Raw genomic sequence first — 24,232 nt, forward strand, 5'->3', positions numbered from 1 at the left:
CTATTTTCTGACGTTTTACAGATGTTGCAGCTCTAGATTAAGCATGAAAATTAACTTTAGTTTTTGTTGTTATTTAATAGCTGCTAATAACAAAAGTACCACTTGCCGACCAGGTAAGTGGGAGGAAAAAAAACAAAACAAAAAACATTGAACTCAGGTTGAGTTTAGTCGCATTTACCGACTTCCTTCCTCACTCCCCGGCATATCCTGTGTTTCCCAGGAAATAATAGCAACAAGTGATCAAATGAAACGCACCATTACCTTATAAAACTATGCATTTCTCTGAAACATTTGGGCTAAATTAAGTTAACAACTCAACAAAATCTATAAAAGGTCTAGTCAACAATAATATGGAAATGTTACTTATTATATCCTCTAAAACAACAATGAGCTTTGCAAAACTATTGACAACCCAAGTGTTATTAATACCTTATTCATTTTCTAATGAATGCCTTTGTACTCCAGTCCAAATCTACCAGGTCTCCCAGCAAAAAAAAAAGTCCTCTTCTCGCTTTATTCAAAAACAGTGAGGACACTTCACCTTCACTGGAGTTCCTCCTGTCCAGTATCTCAGAGACTAAACAATGAAACTACATCTCAAGTATCCAAAACTCAAACCCAACAAGCCACAGACAAATGTGTTGTTTTCCCAAAAGGCTATACAACCAGTTAGGAGGTATTTTAAGGCCAATTATAGATAATCACAGCGTGGGAGCTGGTGCGCACAACAGGGTTAAGAAGCTGACGAGACTATACGGCAAGCTGGAGCATGCTGTATTATTCAAAGCATCTTTGTCTTTTGGTATCCAAACAAATAATATTCAATAACTAGCACATCATTCCCTCCAGATCACTTGTATTACAGCAGCTAGCTGTTATCTTAAAGTGATACCATTCACATGCACGCGGTTGTTGCTCTTAGCCACTGGCATGACGGCGCACAGTGTTCAGGTACCGTTCTAGTTTGCCATTCGGGCTTTCTGCCAGGAATTATTTCATTAGCAAGGTTGTTTGTAAGTATTGAGCACACAACTAGATAAATGAGACTTGGATTATACTGCATGAGCAGTGTGAGAGTTTTTAAAAGGATGTTTTGATACAGTTTTTCTGTTTTAATAGCTGTCGGGTTCATTCTGCTGTTGCATTCACATGGAGGCAACATGGAGTGAGTAATTAAAATACAAATCATGTTGGGGTGAAGCGCGTCTTTTGGTTAGTTAGCATGTGACAATGACACCATCTCAGCTGAGAATTGGCATTGATCGGTTCTTGCCGTTAATCCTGATCTTCAAAACGCATATTTTTACTGAATACCGGCTGATAGCGATCGGGGTCCTATCAATCTGGGAATCCCTAGTTAATAAATTTTAATCAGTTACATTCTAACCAGCAATTAGGCTAATTGATTAATGATTAATAATTAATATCCCAAGTTGCAGCAATAATTGGATTTAAAGCTATGGCCCAAAAAAGAACGAGCATGAGGGATCATGATGAGAGAGAATAGGCAAGCAAATAAACTTCGACATAGCTCTTACATGCTCAATTTAAAATTGCATCAGATAAAGCAGCAGCGCTCTGGTAGCAGTGACATTTCACTGTCCAGAGACACACGTTGCAAGATGTTGCAACTAAAACACAAAGCTAGAAAATCTCAGGACTAGTTCCAGCAGGGAACAGCAGGATGTTGGTGTTCTCACGGCAGATTGGCGATAAGACTCTGAAGGTCTAAGATGAGCTCCATAATACACGGTCGCGATTTCGTCAGATTTCATATGAATAAAAAAAATTTAATGGGAGTCACACTCTTACAATAATACAGGACAACCAAAGATCATAAAGTGGTGAACATTATACCTCAGAGGAAGAAAATACACAGTGGTGCAAAGAAGAGAGGAATTTCACAGCAGAAACATTAGTGATTTTCTGAATTTGTTCCATTTAACAACAAACTGGCTGCAAACAATCCCCTTAGAAAAGTATTAGGGGGGAGGGCGAGGCACGTAATCCTCTCTATAATCACTCCTTGCTCAAACACTGCCTTGCTGTTAACTTCCTCTTTGTTAAACTAAAAAACCTTTCACAAGCAGTTAAGCTCCTGGGCTACAAATGTTTTCTCATCAAGCGTTTCATGGTCAAACCTTTCTCAATATCGATAATTATTTTAACATGCGCGAGAGAAAACGTTAAATCCGAGGGTCGTACGAACTACCAAAGGAAATTCTTTTCACGTGGCCAAAACAATAGAGGTTGTGCAGAAACAAAAGGCTTCAGCAACAACTGAGAAATCCCCAAACACAGCCTGCAAACTCTTTTACAACCGTAGCGAGTCAGTACAAACTTCGAGCCACCTCTTCCCTCGCTGGTAGAAAATTCCAGTTGAGGGGGGGGGGGGGGGGGGGCCACGTCTGCTCCTCCCCACTGTGTGGGTTTTGTTCTGCTAATCAGACCACATGCCTCAAGGATTCAGGAATCCAAGAGCTCTCAGCCAGCTCCTCTCATTCCACATACAGCCGCAGCAGCCTGTGACAAACTATTCAGTGTGTTGGGGGGTTAAAGACTCTATCCATTCATAACACTGTTCAACGCTCCCTCCCCTCCCCTCCTAATCTCAGGCGGTTCTCCCCCCCCTCCTCACATCCACCTCCTCCTCCTCCTCCTCTTACCCCTCACATGCCCTCTCACCACAGCAGAGTCCTTTTTATCTATCTGCATACTGCATACTGGGTCTGAATAGGCTCATGGTTTATTATTAGACCATGGTCCAACCACACACCCACCACGGTTTTTATATAGAAGAAACAGAACTAAGCCCACATCGAGTTAGTGCAATGAAAGTCCTGATATTTGGCTTTCTCCTTCTCTCGCTTGTTTTTTTTCTCCCCTTCTTATTTTGGTTTGTTTCCTCTCTGTTCTCCCCTCCCCGGCTCTCTTGCTACTCACGCATTGAGAGGCGAAATGAGGCACACTGGAAATTTGCAGGCTGACAATGGAAGACAGCTGCTCTTGCTGCATAAGTCTTTCATGAGCTGAATTAGTTGTACAAGCCTTTTGCTCCCTTCCCCCCACGCATGCCTCCCTCCCTCGTAGCGAGCCGATCCAGACACAGCCAACACACCTCGTGGAAAGCTTAGCAGGAGAGAGAACGACGGGGAGGGAAAGACAAAGCATGACAGGGGGCTTTGTTTGACAGATCTGTGATTGCTTTTTGCGAGAAGTAGCCCAGCATGTTTTGTGTCCCTGTAGAAAACAGTCATATTAATTCTTAATGTGTTATATTATGTTGTTTTTTGTTTACAGAAGGTAAAATGGAGATTCTAAAATGATACCAGTGTTAAAATGAACTACTGCCAAGTTTTCAGGAGCTGAATGCCTTAAGAGGCTACAGATATCACCCCTGCTAACAGTCTAAAGCTCACATGTGTTTGATTAAAGCTAAAATATGTAGCATTTCTGTATTAAAATGTATGAAGACACTTGTGTACTTTCATAATTACAAATGTTGAAAACAACGGTCAAATCCAGAAAAATCTATTACTTTTTCAAGGTAACAGCATGTTTCCTACTAGCCGCTAGTTGCTAAAACTAGAGACAAGACCAATTCAATTCAATATCACTACCAGAAGGAGCCCATATAGAAAACTGTTGCATTAATTCTTAATGTGGTATATTACATTGTTTTTGTGTTTAAAGAAGAAGGTAAAATTAAGTTCCTAAAATTATACTAATGTTAAAATGAGCTACTACCGAGTTTTAAGGGGCTCAGTGCTTTTATAGACTGCAGATATTACTCCTGCAGATAGCCTGAAGCTCGCATATTTTTGATTAAAGCTATAAAATGTAACATTACCATATTAAAATGTCTAGAAAAGCTAGATCTATGGTATATATCCTATAGAAATCCCTAATTTGTTCAAGGTAACGGTGTGTTTTCTAACTAGACCCTTTAACTGGAGATGGGACCGATCCGATATAATACTGGTATTGATACAAACTCCATAACAGCATGTTTTCTATCTGTAAATGCTGTGCTAAACAGCACAAAATGGGACGTAAATAGCGCTTTTGACATCTACATTAGCATCTAATACAAGAAAACCTATTCCACTTTAAAAATACAGCTGGGGCAAAGAAACGTACTAGCTAATGTATGGCACTAATCTGCTACCAACATAAGCCACCACAACCCATCATGTTCTGAACAAACACTAACAGAAAGTAACATTTGCATTTTGGGACAAACAAACTCTCAGCAATGCATCATGGGAAAGCTACAATCTTACTGTGCCCCATAATGGTTGGAGGACGCCAATTGACAAGTTACATTACACAAACTAAACAAGCTTTCCGGATGGTGACAAATTCTGACTGGACGTGCATTGGCATCAACTGGCACAGAACTTTTCACCATCACATAAAACCAATAATAATCTAGGACAAAAAGGACTGATATCGGTACAGTAACAATATTGGCAGATCGGATTGGAACTGAAAAAAAAAAGTGGATCGTTGCTTCTCTAGCTACGTCCCTGAAAAAACACAGGATATGATGGATACATCAGAGAGTGAGGAAGGAAGTTTGTTAACGTGACTAAATGTAACATGAATTGAACTTTAATATCACTTCGTCCATGAACATGATATCCGCCCGAGTCATGTTAGATGGATTCTCATTGACAATGGTGATTGATAACAAAAAAACAACTCACATGATCCCATGCTACTATTATCAAACTACAATTTTGTTATTGTTTTAATTTCAGGGAGAAAAGTATGAAAAAATATGAAAAAGGTGTACACATCCATAAACCCAGTGGGATGGGTGCTGGATCATAAGAATACCTCAGTAGGGAAGGAAAGATAAATACTTTAAACAGGAGCATTTTGGTGTGCAAAAATCTTTCTCTGTTTATTCATTTAATTTCAGGAAGACCCCTCTCAGTATATTACATATTGTGCATTTATTGGAACAAAACACATTTAAAAATTACATCTGGGGGTCTCCATTTGTGTTACAGTATACTGTTTCAAGACAAGAGCCTCTGATCTCTGATCACAAACTAAATTACAACAATAATGTTTAAACTTTTGAAACAGAACCATCAAAAATTAATTTTCAGAGATCAAAATCTATAAAAAACATGACACACATTAAGGCAATTATACTGATTAAGGATATCTATCATCTTTTATGTTAGAAAACACAAAAGAGATAGTTTTCAAATTATAGCTATGAAAGAAATTTACTTGAAAGTAGGAGTCACAGAGTGCTACCACTCACTGAATCACTGAGCTATTCTAATAAAGGAGCAGCAATATGGCATTCACACTCCCAGTATGCAGTCCAAAGGTTTATGTGCACTTTGATTAGCTGTAGGAAAATTGTCAGGTATGATTTAAAAACATTATTCTGTTGATTAAGACTGCCTGTTACAGAAAATACTTGCAATAGGACTGATGTTGCCATTTTTACAGGATCCATGAATCAATTACATGGATGTAATGCATGACCCCAGGTCTATAGATTAGTGATAACAAGAAAAACTGCCTGTTAGTGTGAATTTTGGGAGGAAACAAAACTGAAAAACATCAAAAGGGTTGTTGAAAAACTGCCAATACGGCTCTCGCTGCAGAATTTGATCCTTTCACCGCTTAAACCAGTCACACTCATTCCAACCACAACTCTTCTAAAGTTTTTATTTCAAGTCTCAATTCAGATCGCACTTGCGGTAAAAGCAAGCTTACTTCATACTCGATATCAAAAGTGACAACAAATCCCAAAAGCCCTCAGGAAGCGGACAGACGGGACACAAATCAAGCTCAACGCTCGCCGAGGTCAAGGTGACTCCAGGCAGCGTTTACGACTGGAAAGACCTGGTTCCAGTATCAAATATTTCCAAACAAAAAAATAAAAACTCTCAACAAGGATTTCCTGAGCAACAAGACTATAAACTTTGTGGGCCACGGCATTCTTCTTCTAATTCAATATCTGGATCTGTGGTCTGCTGTGTGGGCTGAGTAATCTGCTGTAATAGTGGCTTCTGCTGTAACGATTCTCTAATATGGATTTCTAGGGTTAAAGTTTATGACTAGTCCATGCAACAATGTGAATCTGAAAGTGTTTGTAAATGCAATACTCAGTGATGAGTAGGTGCAGGAATACTGGACTATGATCTACGGAGACACCAGCTACAGCACGATGTGTGATGGAAATAAGATAATGAAATGAAGTAGGTTTGCAAGATAAAACTTAACATTTTGGGTAGGATGGTCTGCCATGTCCAACTCCGACTTTATCACTGGCATATACCTTTTTTATAAAAGCTCTTTTCCACTGGACAAAAACCCACCAACATCTGACTTTTGTCCTCAGTGGGAAAGGGTACAATTAGCAGCTCCAATTGACAGTAATGTAAAAAATGACGTCCGTGTGGACATAGCTAATTTTTGCCCCTTTTCGGCCGAGGCAATGAAGGCTTGTCATCTCCGGTGGTAACTTCTGCAACTCATGTACATAAGCTGAATGGCTTGACTCTGTTTGACTCAGTGCTTCAGCTCAGCATGGCAGAGTTTGCATGTTTGAAGGTGTATTTAACCGATGACTCATCTTTATTCAGGCACTCGAACAGTGTATAAACATTCTACTTCCTCCGAATCCTTCATCAGTAAAAGTTAGTATTTAAAAGCTTTTATTGCGTAGCAGCAAAAATCAGGAAATGTTGGGTTTTCACCAGCAGTGACTTAACATCTATCCAGCAGAAAGTGGACATGAAACAAAAAACTAAACTTCAAACCACAGAGATTCAGTTAGAAGCTACAAAAGTACTGAAAGCTGAACAGTTTTAGAAACCAAGTTGAATTTTTGCTTTCCATCGCACATCAGAACAAAAAAACAAAACACCAAAGGCAAACTCATTTTTAGCTGTGTAAATTTTGGTCTTAAAACTGTAAAAGACAGCAGCCTCCTTCTCGAATTGCTTCCTTCTTACCCACAGATCTACATCAACCAAAAAAAGTATGGTAAAGTATTGTCTTTGCTTTGGACTTACTTCTACTAACTGTCCTCAAAATCCACACTGAACTGGGAAAAAAGTGATTTTAAGAATGCCGCGCTCTCAGCTTGATATCAGATGTAAAATCGCCTAAATCTTCGGCAGCTGGACTCATTGGACGCGTTAAGAGTGATTCTAAATGACTCGTAAGCAGAAACAGCTGGCTGCAGATGTTTTGAACAGTCAAGAATGTTTTGATATCTCATAATCCTGTAACTTGTTCTTTGTTTTCATTTGATTTCGTTTTATCTTTGTCTCACGTCTGCAACCATGTTATCTGTGCTGCTGCTTGTCTTGGCCAAGTCTTGACAAAGAGTCTTCTACTCCTGATTAAATAAAGGTTAAATAAAACAAGATGAAAATAAACATTTTTAGCACCTGTCTTTCAAAGTCCAATGTACAAAAATGTAAGACTCTGGGTGTTATACTGATGATATACTGAGATGTTGAAAAATATGTTTCAACTGTTTTATTTTCATTGTCATCACCATCTTCTTTCGATAAAAGGAAAAAGACAGCAAGTGCAAACAAGTTGGACGCCGAAAGCGCTGAAATTTCTTCAACATGGCAGCGTTTTGGGTTTGCACCAAACGACAAGAGAGAGCCAGCTAATCTTGGACGCCGTGTGTGAATGAGATAGAAGCATTTAAATTTTACTCCCATCTCAGAATGAATCTCTTTTTAACTACAGCGAGGTTGTTTTTATCAGATAAGCCCTGACCCATCTACATGTGAATATATTTAATCAGAGCTTTTTTTTTATTTGTAGAAGGCTTGAAGGCAAAAATTATAGATGCCGAGAAACCCATTAGAAACAGTCCTTTACCTTAAAAAAAAATCTAAAAGCACTTGGTGCACTGTAGCTCTGCATGCAACTGCCATTAAATTGTGACATTTGAAAATATCAGCGTTTTGCTGTACTTTATTTTTTTACCCATCTTGTGATTACACAAGCCATTTTGATTTCCGCTGACTCTACTCACCGTTTTGATTTGCAATGGCATGTCAGTGAGAGATGCACTGTAAACCTTGAAATATGCGGTATGCACGGTATGCATCTCCGTCTGCTGGGAAAAAAAAGGGAGCAACCCTTGGCCGCGGATGTTCACGTTAAAAGAAAATAAAAAAGCCCAGACTAATGTTCATATTACTTCAGTGACACTTTTATATCTTTTCCAACAGCTGTTCAGTGATTAAAGCCAACTCAATGGCCCATTATTAACTTCTTTGATTTTGTTTTATTTTTATACTTCGTGTAGTCTAGTGTTTTGTTTTGCCTACAAGCTCAAACCAGTTCACATTATTATGAAGGCAGCAGCTAATGGCAGCTGTGGAAAACAATTAGTGTCAAATGTTTTCTTCCTGTAGTAGTGAGGGACTCCCTGAGGGTGAAATGCTTCAAACAGGCGGAGGCAACAACACAGAAATCACAACAGCATTGAACTAAGGCTGGGAGATAATTTATCAACTTTCTGTTGAGCATATGAATATGTTGTGTTGTTTGTTTAAAACTCTGTTTCCCAAATGTGATTCAGTGAGGGCTGTAATTAAAAACTGAGTTATTCAGTGATCATTGCATTGAACATAAATGTAAATAATACATTTTACATTCACTTATGTTTAAGAGCAGATATTCCTAATGAAGAATATTCTTATTTTCTATCACCATATTTAGTTTGACCTTGTTGCTTGGCTCTCTAATGAAACCCAGATAAAATACCTTGATATGTGTTTGGGTAGGCGAATGCTGCGATTCCACCCAAAATAACCTTTAGTGCCAGGAACTACTTTTCTAGGAACTAGACAGCTCCTTCATCCCAGTGTTGTCTGTGTTTCCAGCACGGTGAAGATTGGGCAAATTAGTAAGAAACGTCTGAAATAAGGACTCAGTGTTCTTTTTTTTTTTTTTTGCTGGACTGGGTATCAGTGAGTAGCCCATGTGAGCGGATGCAACAATCTGAAATACAATGCCCCTAAAAAGTTCCTGTACTTTTGAAAGGAGCTACCCTCAAGCAAGGGGCTGTAATAATGTCCCAGGAACTTAATTTAGACTCTGGTCCCTGCGGCGGAAACACACTGACCTTTATTTAACTAGTTAACTTTTTTTTTGGACCACTTATAATGACATTTTGGCTCTGGAACAGTATGGAAAATGCACCATCGGGCCAAGACTAAGAGATCAAAAGTGTTGCACTTGGTTGTACGCATGAAAAGTAAGTCAACATTTAAAAAAGAGGGTTCAAACTCTTTTCTCACCTCTGCATGGCTGTTCAATCAGTGTAAATGTTGGATTAGGGCTGCACAATATGGTAAAAAACTCATATTGTGACTATTTTGACTGAAATTGCAATTGCAATACCATTAGTAGGAATGATTATTTCTGCATCTGCTTTTGTGATCACTGGAAAAAAAGAAAATCAAGATAATGTGACATTTTTGACAAGTTCTTACATGTGGAGAATAAGATTTTTAGGCCAGGAGATCTCTGCAGCTCTACAGTATGTCATTATAATACTGTTTTGTGACATATTTTCCTTTATCCAGAAAAATGCAGCTTCTGTGATTTGGATATTGCATGTGGCCATTTTGGGATTTCAATAATGTTGTGATTAATTGCGAAGCTCTGTGTTGGACTGTTAGTTTCAGAAAGTTCTGGTCGACGCAGCACGCCTAATCCGACTTCGTAAAGATGTAGGGGGACGGGGGATTTCCTACACTATTTGACAGCCTGGCAGCTTAATACTAATCACTAATGTCTGCAAAGAGTGTAAATATAGAGAGATTTAAATGCTCAAAATACATGTTTGAGCAAGATAAAAAGGAGATCTAACATATTTGAACAATCACTCCCGTACAGTACACTTTTAATAAATAGGAGGATTTCAGGAAAATAACATGCTTTTATCCTGCTGTTTAATTATTTCCATTAATAAAGCAACAACTCTGCTCATCTTCACAGAATTAGCGTCACCAGAACACCGACAGGTAAGCTAACAGCCTCACTTTGTTGTGAGTTTCTTGATGTAATTTACTCCCCTTCTTAAAATAAGTCACAGCCTCTCTTCTATTCCAGCGCCTTTAAAAGCCTTGGCACTACTTAAAAGGAAAGAGCTGTAACACAATAGCAACAGTCAGTCAGGCACCGGCGAAGAGAAAGAACTCAAGCTAGCTCTGATGAAATCCCTCCGCTCCCCGAGCCGGACATCGGCGGCAACGCAGAGCGGCGGCTCAGCTCTTTCATTCAAGTGCAGCCTTTCCTTTCTCTCCCCCCCTTTTTCAAAGTAACATTGCCAATGTAATTTTCCATGAGAGCTGCTCCATTTATCAAGGCCAGTGGCACATTGAGGCAGCTGACGAATGCCTTACTCCTCTAGATTTGTATAATGAGAGGTGGGAGAGTGAGACACACTCCGAGGTGGTTAGCACTTGTACGAAGGAAGTGGAGATGATTTATTCAGCATCCGAGAGCCAATGCTTTGGGGAGCTTTAACTTAGGACACAGACAATGTAGCCATGCTATTACACCTCTACCATGGAGAACAGGACCGCTGGTGAGACACACCACTGATTAATGCCTGAATTACACTGGTCATGGGACAGCTAGTTCTTTTAAATCACCAGTCGCGTTGTAATGAGGCTGACAAATTTCCAAGTCTACTTCCCAAAGGTCATTGTTGACTTAAATAATGCTGTTTTGCTGCACAATATGGACAATATCTATCGAGACAAAATTTCAACAGGTATTGTTAATATTACCCGATAGAATTCTGTCACATCATTGGAAAAAGGTCAGGAAATTAAATTTCACCTGTTCTTGAGAAGTGGGACAAACCATGTCCTGCCAAAATTCCAAGTTTTTTGGTGAAAATTCATTCTTTTAAGATTTATAATTTCTGAAATGTTTACTTTTTTTTTTTTTCAAAGGTTGCTGTGTGTCTTGTCCCAAACTAATTCACAACATCAAACAACTTAAAAATGTGTTAAAAGCCTTCAAAATGTAAAACTAACAACACCTAGTGATAACATAGGCATACAAATGTGATATTCTAGTCATCTTTGCCTATTTTTATGAAAAGCTGTGTCCCAGAATTCCGTCAGCTCCGTCAGATTTTTACAAAAACATGATTTAATTCAGGCATAAAAAGGTAAAGCTATACCCCAAACTTCCTGGTTTAAAAAAGGCAGGTACACAGGTGAGCTTTGACATTAAATAACACTACAATCAGATGTGTCTCAACCATAACATATCAACTCTGTAGCCCTTCTAAATCAAAGCTAAAATGTGTATTTTGATTAGCAGTAAGAGAACTATAAAAAATAAAATGGCTGCTCACTACGACTCTGCTGTGAGATTAAAACATTATGTCGACTCTGTAAGACGTCAAGTCCATCAGACACATTTAATAAATCTTTAGGAGCTTTGCCTGTTACAAGGTTTAATAACAAGAGTTTGATCTTTTAAAATGTTTTTTCCAGCATATTTGAAGAGTTAAAATAAAAAGAAACCCTCAAAAAATTGGTTCTTTCCCTGTTCTCAAGAATAAGTGACAAATAAGTGCAGAGAATATTTAACCTCGGTCCTCAAAAAGGTGTGACATGACATCACATCAGCATAAGCAAGTGGGATGCCGTGATGCTGCCACAGGGCGCTGATGGGAAGTTGTGAATGAGGTCAGTAGTGATTTTTCAGACATTTCTTTTCATCAGATTCAGTATCAAGTTTTAAGCGTGCTGCCAAGATATCTAGCCTGTGGACACTGAACGCGAGTCGCTGCGGCTGGTGAACGATGAAGAAGCCGGATTCTACTGTCACATCCGTGACAAAAAACAGTCATGTGAAGTTCCCGTTCTCGGCATGTGGATTATGTTTCTGGCTGATGTTATGGTGGAGCTCAGGACGGGGTGTCACAGCCAGAACGGGGCTGTCTGAGACGGATGTGGCGCGGTTCTGTCAGTCCACATGGCTGCGAAACCTTAACTGTTGCCAGTGGGAGTATCTGTTACAGAGCCAGCAGTTTCAGTTCAAAGGGGCATGTGAAATACAGTACGTGTGCTAGCTAACTGCACAAAGTTCACGAAACGCAACATTTGTCACTCATACTGAGCGGCCTGTCAAATGAGGTCTCCCAAGGCCCCAGGAAGCACGAGGGCTCGCACCAGCAGCGTTTAAGGTCACTTTTTAAGACTTGGTTGAATTATTATTTTGAGTTTTTCAGAAAGTATTTTCAGTTTGGTTAGTACTTTAGGCACAATAAACTACTTGGTTAGGTTTAGGCACAAAAACTTAGTTTAGGAACAAAAACTACTTTAGGCGCAAAAACTTCTTGGGTAGGTTTATAAAAGATTGTGGTTTATGTTTAAAATAGACCCTTTCACAATGTTAGAAAGGTTTTCTGGAAATCACAAGGACTCGTGGTCGAGGCAGTGAGAACCGGCCAATCACAGCGCAGCAGGGCCGGACTAGTACATCTCTAGCAACAGTTTCGCAAATCTCAGGTTCCACTCTAGACACGACGAGGAACCGTGCACAGATTTTTTGCGTAGAGGCCACAGTTGGAACTGCGAGTTGTGTGTCATGCTTGGGTCCAAGAAGACTTTTTCCATCTACTCTGTATTATCATAATTTGATCCGCTGAAGAACCATTAAAAATCACAAAGAGCCATATTAGTATATTTCCCTTTTTTGGGTGTATGTGTCTAGCTACTCTACTCTCAACAGTACGTATGGGTGTCCTCTTTTTTCAGTATCCAGTTCTTTTATTACATGCAGGATGTTCTCTATTCAGCACAACTTATTTTCTCAAACGCATCAGAGATTTTAACCAATTTTTGAGCAAATCAGCTTGTTTCCATCCACTTACAACCTTCACTGCTTCTACATTTACTTGCTCCTTATTATGCCTTTGAACTGAGTCCTACTTATTATTATTATTGCATATAATCTGTAAATACACCCATATTTATCTTATTATTATTGTTGTCTTTTATTGCTAACCTTCCTGCCAAACTAACCTACTTTTTAACCTATTCATTAATGAAGCTTCCCAGCAGGTTTTTCACACGATTGTACTTGTACAACCGCTTTGACTATAAACGTCTTGAATCTTGAATCTACCATTATGCAATAGTTAGGAGCTGGTTCATCAAGATAAGCAGTCAGCTGTGCCAATAAGTCGTGAAATTGCAATACCATTGCAGAAGAAGAGGGTGCAACAAGATGACGTCATTTAAAGGGCGTCATTTGAACCTCAAACAATGACAAACAAATGTAGAAAACAAATGACATTTCTGATAGTTTCATGCGCTAACGTGAGGAGGGTTTCATCAGATCTGTGTGGAGAGAACACGGATGTATTTTAGAGCCATGGGAGCAAAGAGGAGACCGTCAGAGCATCAGTCATGAGTGTTAAATGTTCGCTGCATCAGAACTTATTCATAAAAGGTGTTTCCATCATCCAATTAAATGCACCAACTCTTCTTTGAAAAAGCAAAAAGCAAAAACAACCTAAAACGAGCATAAAAACTTTTTAATTAAGTATTTTCACATTTAACCTTTTTCCAGCTACAACAATTCGTCGATCAAAAGAAAATTAATTGCCAATTGATTAATCCTTTCAGGGATTTTCAAGGGAAAATGTCAAACATTTGTCGGTTCCAGCTTCTTAAATGTGAGGACTTGCTGCTTTTCTAATCATTAGCTGCAGCCTCAGTTTCCATCAACCCTTTTCTGATGCGATTCTTCAAAAGGCTCATAAAAAAAAATGTTGCTGGAAACATATCTACACACATATCTATTTTCTCCTTAACCTTGCCTTTTACCAGTTCCAAAAATTATAAGGCTGTGGTCATTCAAATGCGCATAAGCAGTTATTATCGACCTCATTGGTGTCAGCACCAGGTTTGGCTCCGTCCTTACTATGGCTGCGCTTGACCTTGTTCTGCCCCTTGTCCATATGTGATGAAACAGCCCAGTTCCTCCATGTTGAGGTAAGCATGGCAAACTGACTTACAACGTCCAAGTGACACAATATTTGTATATTTTGTTTGTTTAGGTAGAAAAAAACACCTTTTGATGCATTAATACCACATGCATTTATTCTGTTTGCCAACCTAAAAGCTGCTCTTCAAATTAAAGTTGCTGCAATATAATCATGTCCTTTTTTTCCCTCATCACGCTTTCAAGGATACCTTTCACGAGCTCGCTGTTTGAAAGCAGTTGTGACCCCTCTCCTTTATTCGGTGCCGTCAGCCACTTCATGTGGTTCTCCCCTCAAAAGCCTTTTCATTCTTAATACGTTATGATTACAAAGACTTTCCAGAAATTTCCTTTCATAGCAGTCGGCCCAAGGAGACTCTACAGCTTGTGTTCATGACTGGGTGTCCTGGATTTAAGGAATCAAACAGGCTTCCTCGCAGCCCATCCCCCACGCCACTTTCAGAGCAGCAGGAAAAACGACGAAGGCGTGCTTTGCACCAGCTCCCTCCCCCACACTCTGCTCCACCAGGCATTGCTGGGGCTTGTGGGATTAAGAATGGAACACGATGACAGACAAAAACAGTCCTCAGCACCTCCCTGCACTGCTGTCTTTTATACTGCCAGAGCATGAAAAGGCTGCTATGAGGCATACAATAGACACAGTGATAGATCAACTCTATGAGTGAACAAGATAAGTGTGGGTGAATAGATACACGAATCTTTATATTGTTCTTGTAAGATAATGTCAGCGCTGAGATTGTGTGAAGAAAAAAAAGTGGAACACGATGTGACATTTGCTTAACTTCACAGGCGTGATGTGATGTATATGGCTGACGACGTCTATTTTAATCTTGTTTGACATTAGTACTTGGTCTTACCGGCTTGTGTACAGCACATAAATCTCTCATGGTTATCTGTAACTGATGTTGGCTTATATTATTTATATTTATCATTATAAAAGGGCACGTGTGCGTCATTTTAAAAGGACCGGCTTTTAAATTATCTCTCTATTTGTAGGCTACTTCACGATACATGATGTGTATCTTTATGAAACACAATTTCTCCAAATGTAAATTCAACAATAGCATTGGGATGTCTATTGGTGCTTTTAGAAAATGTTACCACAATGGGATTTCTGGTAAATATTCAGCAGTAATGTGGATATAATGACTAAGTGGGTAAAGGCAAATAATAGACCAGCTAGGACAGTCTGGTATGTTCAGAAAATGACATCAGTTTACTGTAATGCAGCCTTTAAAAGGACAGTTCGCACCAAAATCCAAAATATATATTTCCCCTTATCTATCTAGATTTTTGTTTTGTTTTTGGTGTTGCAGAGTTTTGGAGACATTGACCGCAGAGGTTTCTGCCTTCTCTCCAATCAAATGGGACTGGTCCTGTGCTGCTCAAAGCACAAAAAAAAAGTATGTTTAAAAAATTTAAAACCAGTGCCTCTTTCCAAAAATCACGACCTGGTCACTCAAGATAATCCACAGATCTTTTTGTGAGCAGTTTCATGTTGAGATTTTACTGCAGAAAGAAAGGCGTGTGGATTATCCCGAGCAACTGAGTTATGGTTTTTGTAAAAAGATTTTTCAAATGTATTTTTTTTTGTGTGTGTGTGCTTTGAGCACCACAAGCCGAGTGCCATTCAGTCCCATTATTACTGTAGAGAAGGCAGATATTTCTGCAGCTGACATTTCAAAAACTCTGAAACTCACACCGAAAAAAAATCTAGATGGATAAATAGCACGACAGGACAGGGGGATAATGATATCCAAAATTTAAGACGATGTCTAGTCTTATATCACTGTATCAATATAATATCTTTATATTGCCCAGGCCTGGAACTACTTTAAAGAACGGGGGGAAAAAAACACCACCACTGTGTGGACTGTTTCCTGTAGCTGGTCTCAGCATCATATTCGTCAAGGGTGCCCTTATTCACCGTGCGGTAATAAAAGAGAAAACAGCAGTAGGTCTTTTTATGCATCACATGTCAGGCAGCCTCAGGGAACAGAGTGCATCTCCAAGCCTGCTGTAAGCGACAGGATATCACAAAGCACAACTTCAACAACCCTTCAGTATGCAGTCCTATTGTGTCCCATTGTATTAATTCATACCACGATAATTCAACTGATGAAAGCCTGTATTGTTTCCGAGATACTTTTCACAGGCAAATGCAACTCCGCAGATGCTAATTGTTGCTGGCTGCTCGAAAATAAAGTGATAACCGAGTCGCTGCTAACACATTTCAACAACTGTGCTTGTTAAAAACAAAGAGCTCAGGGCTCGAGTGAACTTTTACAGCACTCACTAGAAAACATCCAAAGCACACTGGCGGACTAAACGGCATAGCTTCACTCAGAGTTCAGGTTTCAAAAGAGAACTAAGAGACCAATTATCCAAAGTAATTAACTTTTTTTTGGTACAAATGTACTTAAAAAGATTTACAGGCTTCAATATGCAGAATATGGCTGATATGGAATACAATATTTATAAGCAGAGGGTTCCTGCACCTTTTTCAAAGTCTTACAGTGGTGATAAATTACATATAGTCCAAAAGATTATGCTGCTCCTTCATCACATCACAACCTTAATTATGTTTCATGATAGATTTCTACAGAAGTTAAACGAATAAAGAAAAACACGACAGTCATGTTTAAAAATGGGTAGGGCTGTGTATCGTTCAAAAATTTTCAATACCAGTATTGATACCTTGACTTTGACATCGGCTCCTTTTTTTTTTTTTTTTTCTTATCAAATCCATTTAAACAAAATGAAAATTACATTACACATTATGGTGCAAATCTTAAGTTTCATTTTCAGCTGCTTTTTACACACTCAAAGCAGTTTCATAACTTAAAAATATAAATCTGTTTACAACAATGTGGTCAAACTTACATTGTCTGTTTCAACTTTTTGGTTCAGTGTGTCCGCAACTTGGCATTTTTCCTCTCAAGGCAAGCTTTACAACATAATAAAATAAACCACAACTTGGAGATTTACTCCTTAGGTATCAAAATTTAATATCGAAAGACAAGCATATTTCGACACTATTGAAGCAGTTCAATTGGTGCCATAAAAATATCAATGTTTGGTACGCAGCCCTAAAAATGGGCCTCCTGTCTGTAAGAGGACTTGGCATCCTATACAACCACGCAGAGCCAATATTTCTTTATCTAACAAGCAAACTAGGCGGCAATTTATTATGACAGTCAAGTTAATCCGAGCACTTTTCCAGCCTTGAAAACTCTACATTAAAATGCAAGTGTTTTCAAGGATTTCCAGCACCCATACGGATCCTCCAAGTATATAAATATGTAAGTATGTTTTTTCATTAGAGTATAATCACTTGAAAGTAAGAATTATCGTGTTCTCGTTACCCTAGAATGAGCTGTTTATATCTACAGAGGGGTGGGTCCTCTTCCATGGAGGCACCACCATGTTTCTGCAGCAGCCCAGAACGAACAAACCAAACACTGGCTCTAGAGGAGGCCCTTTGCATTTTTTTTTTTGCAGCCACTGTTGGCTGTCCAACAAACTTGGAAAGGTAGAGTGAAGCAATTCCAATCTGCAAGTTCACCCCTACGTGCCACTAAATCCTACACACTGGTCCTTCACGCTGCATTTAACTTTTAACTACTGACTGTCTGCAGTAACTTTACAAACATTAGGAACATGCTGCATTATAAGCCAGGCGACTGACGGCTGCAAATGTCCCTGATAAAACAGAATTATTATTTGCCTTTTACAGATACAACCCAAGACCAGTCAGTGGAATAATGTGACACAACAGCAAACAAATCCATGCAGCATAAAAGGAGAGTAAATTGAGGGAACATACCTTTTCATTTTTCACCTTCTTTAGCGTCTTGCATTCACCATTCCCATTTTCCACCTCCTCCTGTTCAGTTTTTGTGGTCAATGCTGGTACTATCCCAGGTTCAAGTGCAATATTCCCCATTTGATTGGCTTCTGCCAAGTCTGTTGATTGTGTGTTCTCAAAGGACGTATTACGGCTATTCCCCAAAGCAACTTGGGCTTGAGACACAACATCCTTCTCCGCGGCGGCTATCGCCACGACTGGGGCTCCATCGTTTTTGTCCTTCTTACTTTTCCCACTTGCCCCTTCTTTCTCTTTTTTACCACTCAGAACACCTCTGGAGGCTTTGCCCCCTTTTTCCATGTTCTTCCCAGAGGTGGAATTGGCGCCAGCGGCTCCTGCGCTCGCCGCTGTGCCTGTCGGCTCACCTTGAGTCCGTCCTGTAGTTTCTTTTTTGCCCCCATCTCCTGCTGATGCTTTGCTACTATTGTCTTTAGAGTTCTTGCTGCGCTTGTATTTGGATTTGCTTTCCTTGCCTTGAGAGCCAGACACTGGACTAACAAACCTGATGTTGTCAGGCAACGCTGCCACTGCACTGGGTGGTGCCGCCATGCCGTCCTTGGTGCCAGACATCTCAAGTTTGTCCTTCTCTAAGTCAGCGTCAAGGTCAATAATCAGATTTCCAACACCGATATCCCACTCATCCCCGCTGTCGTAAGTGTCCACCGCATTAGAGTCCACACCTTTCCCGCCTGCAGTGCCACCACTTAGGGACATTTTAGTGCCAACGGCCCAGGTTTGCCTCAGTGAGGTCCGACACCCTCTCAGACGGTTGGGACTCGGGGGCAAGGGTTAGAGAATCCTCACGGTCTACTCGTTCCTGTCCCATTTATCCACATTGTGCCCTAGAAAGAGAAGAGAAAGGAGTAATATTAGTCTAATAATTCTCACACATAAATAGTAGTACTACGGCTCTGCCATCACAGAACAGAGCATTTCATTGGGTACGGAACAAAAAAATCGTTTGATCATGAGCCAGTAATTCTCTGGTGATCACTGCGCAAACCACTATGGTAATACCCACTGGTGTGACAGCACTGCTCCGAAACCCTCTCTTCATAATCACTTCCCACAGTCGTCATGGCAACCATGGGAAATGTAGCTTAAATCCTGCTTTGACAGCCAAGGTGGCCCCACTGTTCTGAATGACTGGCTCTCTTTTCACAAGGCGCTGCTGATAGTGTCACCGCTGATAAATAAGGAGTAGCTGGCCTCACACACCCCCGCACGGTTTATGGAGCCGTGCCTTTTCAACTCAAGAACACAATGGTAATCTTGCATTAACAGAGGGGCTTAAAAACATGAATGAACCAGTGTACGCCTCAGGAGAACATCAGCGTGGTGTATTTGCTTACACAATATAGCCAGAAAGGTCACCATGTGTCAGATCTTTCAGCAAGTAAATTCAAGGACAGATCCCGACGCACCGAAGCTCAACGTGGACATAACAGTTCTTGTCAACTGTTGTCTTTAAATTGGAACATCAAGAAATTAAGGTTACTTGCTCAATTTTCATAACAGAGAACAAACATGTTCTTAGATTAGCATGTTTTGTTTTTTTTTTAAATGAGACTTAAGGTCTTTCTTGTTTTATCTAAATCAGGGCTCAACTTTAATGTTTTTTTCCACTTGCCTGGTTGGACAAGTGTGTCAGAAATCTACTTGTCCTTATCCAAATTGTTTAATTTAGTAGCGGTTATCGAATAACAAACACTAATGTTGATTGTCATGCTTAAATCTAGGGTTGCAACATCTAAAAAATGTCAGAAAAAAAAAAAACAGTGAAAATGTCCATCCCATTTCCTTTAAGTCCAAGGTGATGTCTTTAACTGTTGTTTTGTCAGTCTAAAACCCAAAGATATTCCGTTTAATATGATAATACACGGAGAAAAGCACAAAATCACCATATTTGAAAGGCTGGACACAGCGTTTTCTGCCATTTTTGCATGAAAAAGTACTTTAACGATTCTCAACATAATTTAATTGTTGCGAGATTCACAAGCCTGACGTGGTCTTTCATGTCCCTGGCAAGGAGGCCATCCTTATTGTTGAGCCTTGTAAATATTTGCTTTTTTGAAAATAAGTAGTGATTGACTGTAACAAGCAACAGAACAAGTGTGAGCATCAATATGAACATACACTTGTTCGTTTGTGTGTACGTCATGATTGAGTGGCTCTTTAACATCTTTTTTTTTTATTCATACACTAGATTGAAATCATGCTGAGGAATTTTAAATGTAAAGCACGTAGAGTTTCCTTTGGGAATAAGTTACACACGCTACATAAATACAGTTTGCCTTGGCAGCTGCATCAGTGTTGCTCTTCAGTACTCGCCTTCAGCATCCACAAATTAGTGTGTCAATTTTAAAAACCACAACCAATGGGTGTTTGGGGTGGTAAAAATCTTCTGTGAGGAAAAATGTTGGAGATTCTTAAAACTCTGCTGATGAATGATGAAAATGAAGACTGTAATTATATCGAACCGTTTCTGCACAAATAAAGATTACTGACACATATATTCATGTAACCATTTCATTTCATTGTGTTCAGTGTCTTCTAACAGTGTTATTAAGCACTAAGATGCTTGATATTCTTATCTGTTCTGGAAAAAAGGTATCATTACACCTAATGTATGCCTTTACTCCAATTTGCAAATAAAGAACTTGTGATACTTTCAGACCAGTAGCTCAATTTACTCCCCAAGAAGCTGTAAATAACCTGGCATTGAACATGAGGATGAATCAGTACCAGAAAGAGTACATTTTCTGAAAACCCTGCACTTACAGTCCCCGGAGAGCTCACTACATGTCAGTAAATAATTCACACATCTGTAGTTCTCATCTCTCCTTGCAAACGTGAGGGATAAGGAAGCCTGCGCACAAAAGACTCTGGAGTGGTGGTAAGGGTGATGAGATCAATACCGCCTCAAACAGGCATGAATTCTGATGATTTTCTTTGTGCTGCACAGACCCGACTGAGAAGTACGGCCAGACACGGCACAGCGGAGCCCCGGAAAGACTGTATTAACTAAATCATGTACATCAGTTCGTATTTCTGATTAGTAGCCATCTGACCTACATAAGCAAATGACACCATCAGCGAGAAGACTGGCTTAAAAATCAGATGAAAAAAAGCCAGTTTTCACATTTTCCCAAGCAAAAATTCAGTCATTAGTTAGTTAAAAGGAAGAATGAGGAGATTTTTCTTAAGATAATTATATTTTTGGCATTATATTTTGTGGTTATGGCAGAGGAAACAAAGCGCTTCTTCCACAGCGGCCAAAATCAACACAATATGAAATTTCTTGTAGTAGCTTTAAGAAATGAATCCCAAATTAGAGTGGATGTTTGACATCTCATGTAGTCAGACTTTTGTGTATAAATGAATCAACATTTAGGCCATGGCTTTTTCAACAAGTTAAATTTGGATTAATTAAAAAACACATCCTTTGCTAGAATCCAAAAGCGACCTAGCAGATTGTTTCGGCAAAAACAAATGACTAAAATCAATTAAAATATTTGACAACTAATTAATTGATAAACTGAATTGCTCTTAGTTGAATAAAAATTGTTTTAAAATGAAGAAATTCTCACGTACTTTAAAGACAATTCATCAAAAAAGCGAAATGAAAAACTGATTAAAAAAAACATATTAGGAACGTGTATTTTTTTAGTTATTAAGATATCAAGCTCCACTTACTATTAAGTATTAAATATTTAACTTTTCCTTAATTTGTTAGACTTTAGACTTCTAGTGTTAACAGCCTAAACCACAAACTCTGAAATTATTACAAACTCACTTCACGTCGCCTGACTATTAGCCTCGAGTAAATACGGAGCGCTAGAAAGATCATTTTAACAACATTATTTCTGTGTGCTGGTGTGTGGTTCAGTAATGAACCCAAAGTTTTCTAGAAGATATCTGACATCTTTTCCAGTGAGACTTGCTGATAATTGTATGAATATTCAGCTCATCCCCACTACTACTATTAACTGGTAAACTGAAACTGCTCTGAGATTTATCTTAAATAAAAAAATGTGTTTTTAAATGCTGAAATTATGGTTAAGTTATAAAAAAAAACATTAGGAGGAGGATTATATTTAATTATTGACATTTCAAGCTCCAATTGGAAAAAATGCAGCATATTTAACATCTGTTTCATTTGTTAGAGTTGTGAAACACAGCAGACCTGCGGTGTTTAAACCACAAAATTAATTATTACCAATTCACTTTACACACCCCGACTATTAGCCTTGTGTAAATACGGCTCATCCTGATGGGCTTATCAAGCCAAATCCTGAAGCTCCTCCAATAACCATGACAGCATACAAGGAGATTGCATGAGGATATCAGCGCATTTTCTGCTTCGTTACCGTTGGACGTACAATTAAATTAATATCTGTATAATTGAAGAGCTCGAAAAAATATTCTATCACGCCCTCTTGTCCAGCTGAAGCGTCCCATACCAGACAGTTCACGAGCCCAGTTTTATCTTCCCCTGGAAATAAAGTCTAAGAGAGATAAAATGCAACAACTGCATCTAACATCCCAGCGCTGAAGTCTTTAAAGCTGGGTCGTTCCCACCGACGGACAGAGAAGCGCTCATTTTTGCACTACCTGCTCTGCCATTACTCAGCCCTCATTAGTACAGCAGTCCAAAATGGCAGCTGGATCACATAATGCACAGGGCTCATGTTGATTCAGTTAAGGGGCCGTTCATATCACCCCCAGCAGCGACAGAGGTAAAACTGTTGAACAATCATTTGATCACCGTGCCTGCTCATTCCTCACAGATGCCCCCCCCCCACCCCCCAAAAGGAACAACAGTCAGTGGCAGGTTTGGGAGGGTGGAGAGATGCAGCTGTCCCTGTTTGACTGGGTAAACAGTTGTGAGGTCTAATTTGTCCAACACCTCGACAAAAGAGAGGTTGTAACTCTATCGGCAGTTGACCTACTGTACTGCCCTTAGCTGGAACTGCAGTGCAAGCCCTTTTGAAAAAGCCCCGCTGAGGAAATGTCCCAGCGAGTGCCCCGTTGAGCGAAAGGCACGCAGGCTGTGCAACTCCCAGAGTGCTTGTCCTTTTTTTCACAGATCCAGTTTCATTCAGCAATCTATCACGGGGGCCACATAGGCTGCAGTGAGAAGTGCGGAAAAAGATAGGAGAAGGAGATTTCTGGTCGATTTGCTGTGGGAAATCAGACCCAGAGTAATGTAGTTTTTTGCATGTGACTGTTAGGAACTACATCTGTGGATAAAATATAGATTATAAGGTTTGTCTGTGTTTGGGCACCGAAGCTCAGAGCACAACACAGCACTCATTTAGCAGTTTACTGACTGTTTATACGAGGTGCAAAGGAAAGGATCTAGAAAATAACAGGCACTAAGGGGGATATTACGCGTAGGGATGGATATCTGAAGCCAGCACAAGTTGGTAATGGTTCCTGATTGGTCAGAACCAAATATCTTGATCAGTTCCTGGAAAAACAGTGCTGTTATCGGTATCTATGTAGGCCTAACATTAATTCACTCTAACATAGCTGGCATTTTCTAATTCCTAACTGTCCCCTAATGATGACAAAGCTGCCAGCTTAAGGTGATTACGTTTGACCAGGGACCAAAATTAGCACCATACAACAGCCAAGAAATAAAATATGCAAGTGGCTGGCAGATTTGCTTCAGTCACCAAAATTTGCACATTTTCTAGCCTTTTGGCTGGTGGACAAAAATTTGCGCTTGACGTTGCGTTGTGGCTGACAGGGAAATAGACAAAAACAAAACAGAAGCTAAATCCAGTATATGTTAACAAAAGTGCTTGTAAAGGGGGTAAAACCACCAACCTCATGAAATACTTACAAACACAAGGCTAAAAATCTGAAGCCGTGCAGCAGGTTTGACTGCCTTAGCAAAGCGGCTGCTGCAGCTAACATTGCATCCTCAGCCCAATGCTAAATGGATTAGCCAAACATAAAACTCGTCAAGTCCAGTCAACACACGTTATTGTTATGAAAATTATTTTGCAGTTATTAATTTAGGATACATAATATTTTTTAAGCACTTATAATTTATGTTCCCAATAATCCCACAGACAACATCAGTCAAGCAGCCAAAGCTCCATGCTAGCCAATAGCTACCATAGCATAAATTGCTAACTGCCAGTCAGCCTAAGTTTGAACTTGGTGTAACTAGAAAAACAGACAACTTATTTTGTATTGCTGATGGTTGTTAATATGTTCAGCTATAGGGAGAAGAACACAGTCTTTAACTCCATTTACACCAGTTAAAGACTGTTGAATCCTTAGCACATCTTTTCATGTCAT

At 39.5% G+C, this 24,232-nt stretch overlaps 1 protein-coding gene across 3 annotated transcripts in view; it reads right to left on the reverse strand.

Moving 5' to 3' along the window:
- znf609b (zinc finger protein 609b) overlaps window positions 1–24,232 on the reverse strand; it is a 112,821-nt gene that overhangs the window by 61,607 nt on the left and 26,982 nt on the right. For all 3 annotated transcript variants that reach the window (XM_084741364.1, XM_084741286.1, XM_084741441.1), the window contains exon 2: window positions 17,876–18,759. In XM_084741364.1, coding sequence (XP_084597490.1) covers window positions 17,876–18,631 — 756 coding nt within the window. In that variant the 5' untranslated portion in view covers window positions 18,632–18,759. The remainder of the gene's footprint in view (window positions 1–17,875; window positions 18,760–24,232) is intronic.

Source organism: Lutjanus erythropterus, chromosome 1, assembly GCF_056507025.1.
Source record: "Lutjanus erythropterus isolate fLutEry1 chromosome 1, fLutEry1.hap2, whole genome shotgun sequence".
Taxonomy (NCBI): domain Eukaryota; kingdom Metazoa; phylum Chordata; class Actinopteri; order Lutjaniformes; family Lutjanidae; genus Lutjanus; species Lutjanus erythropterus.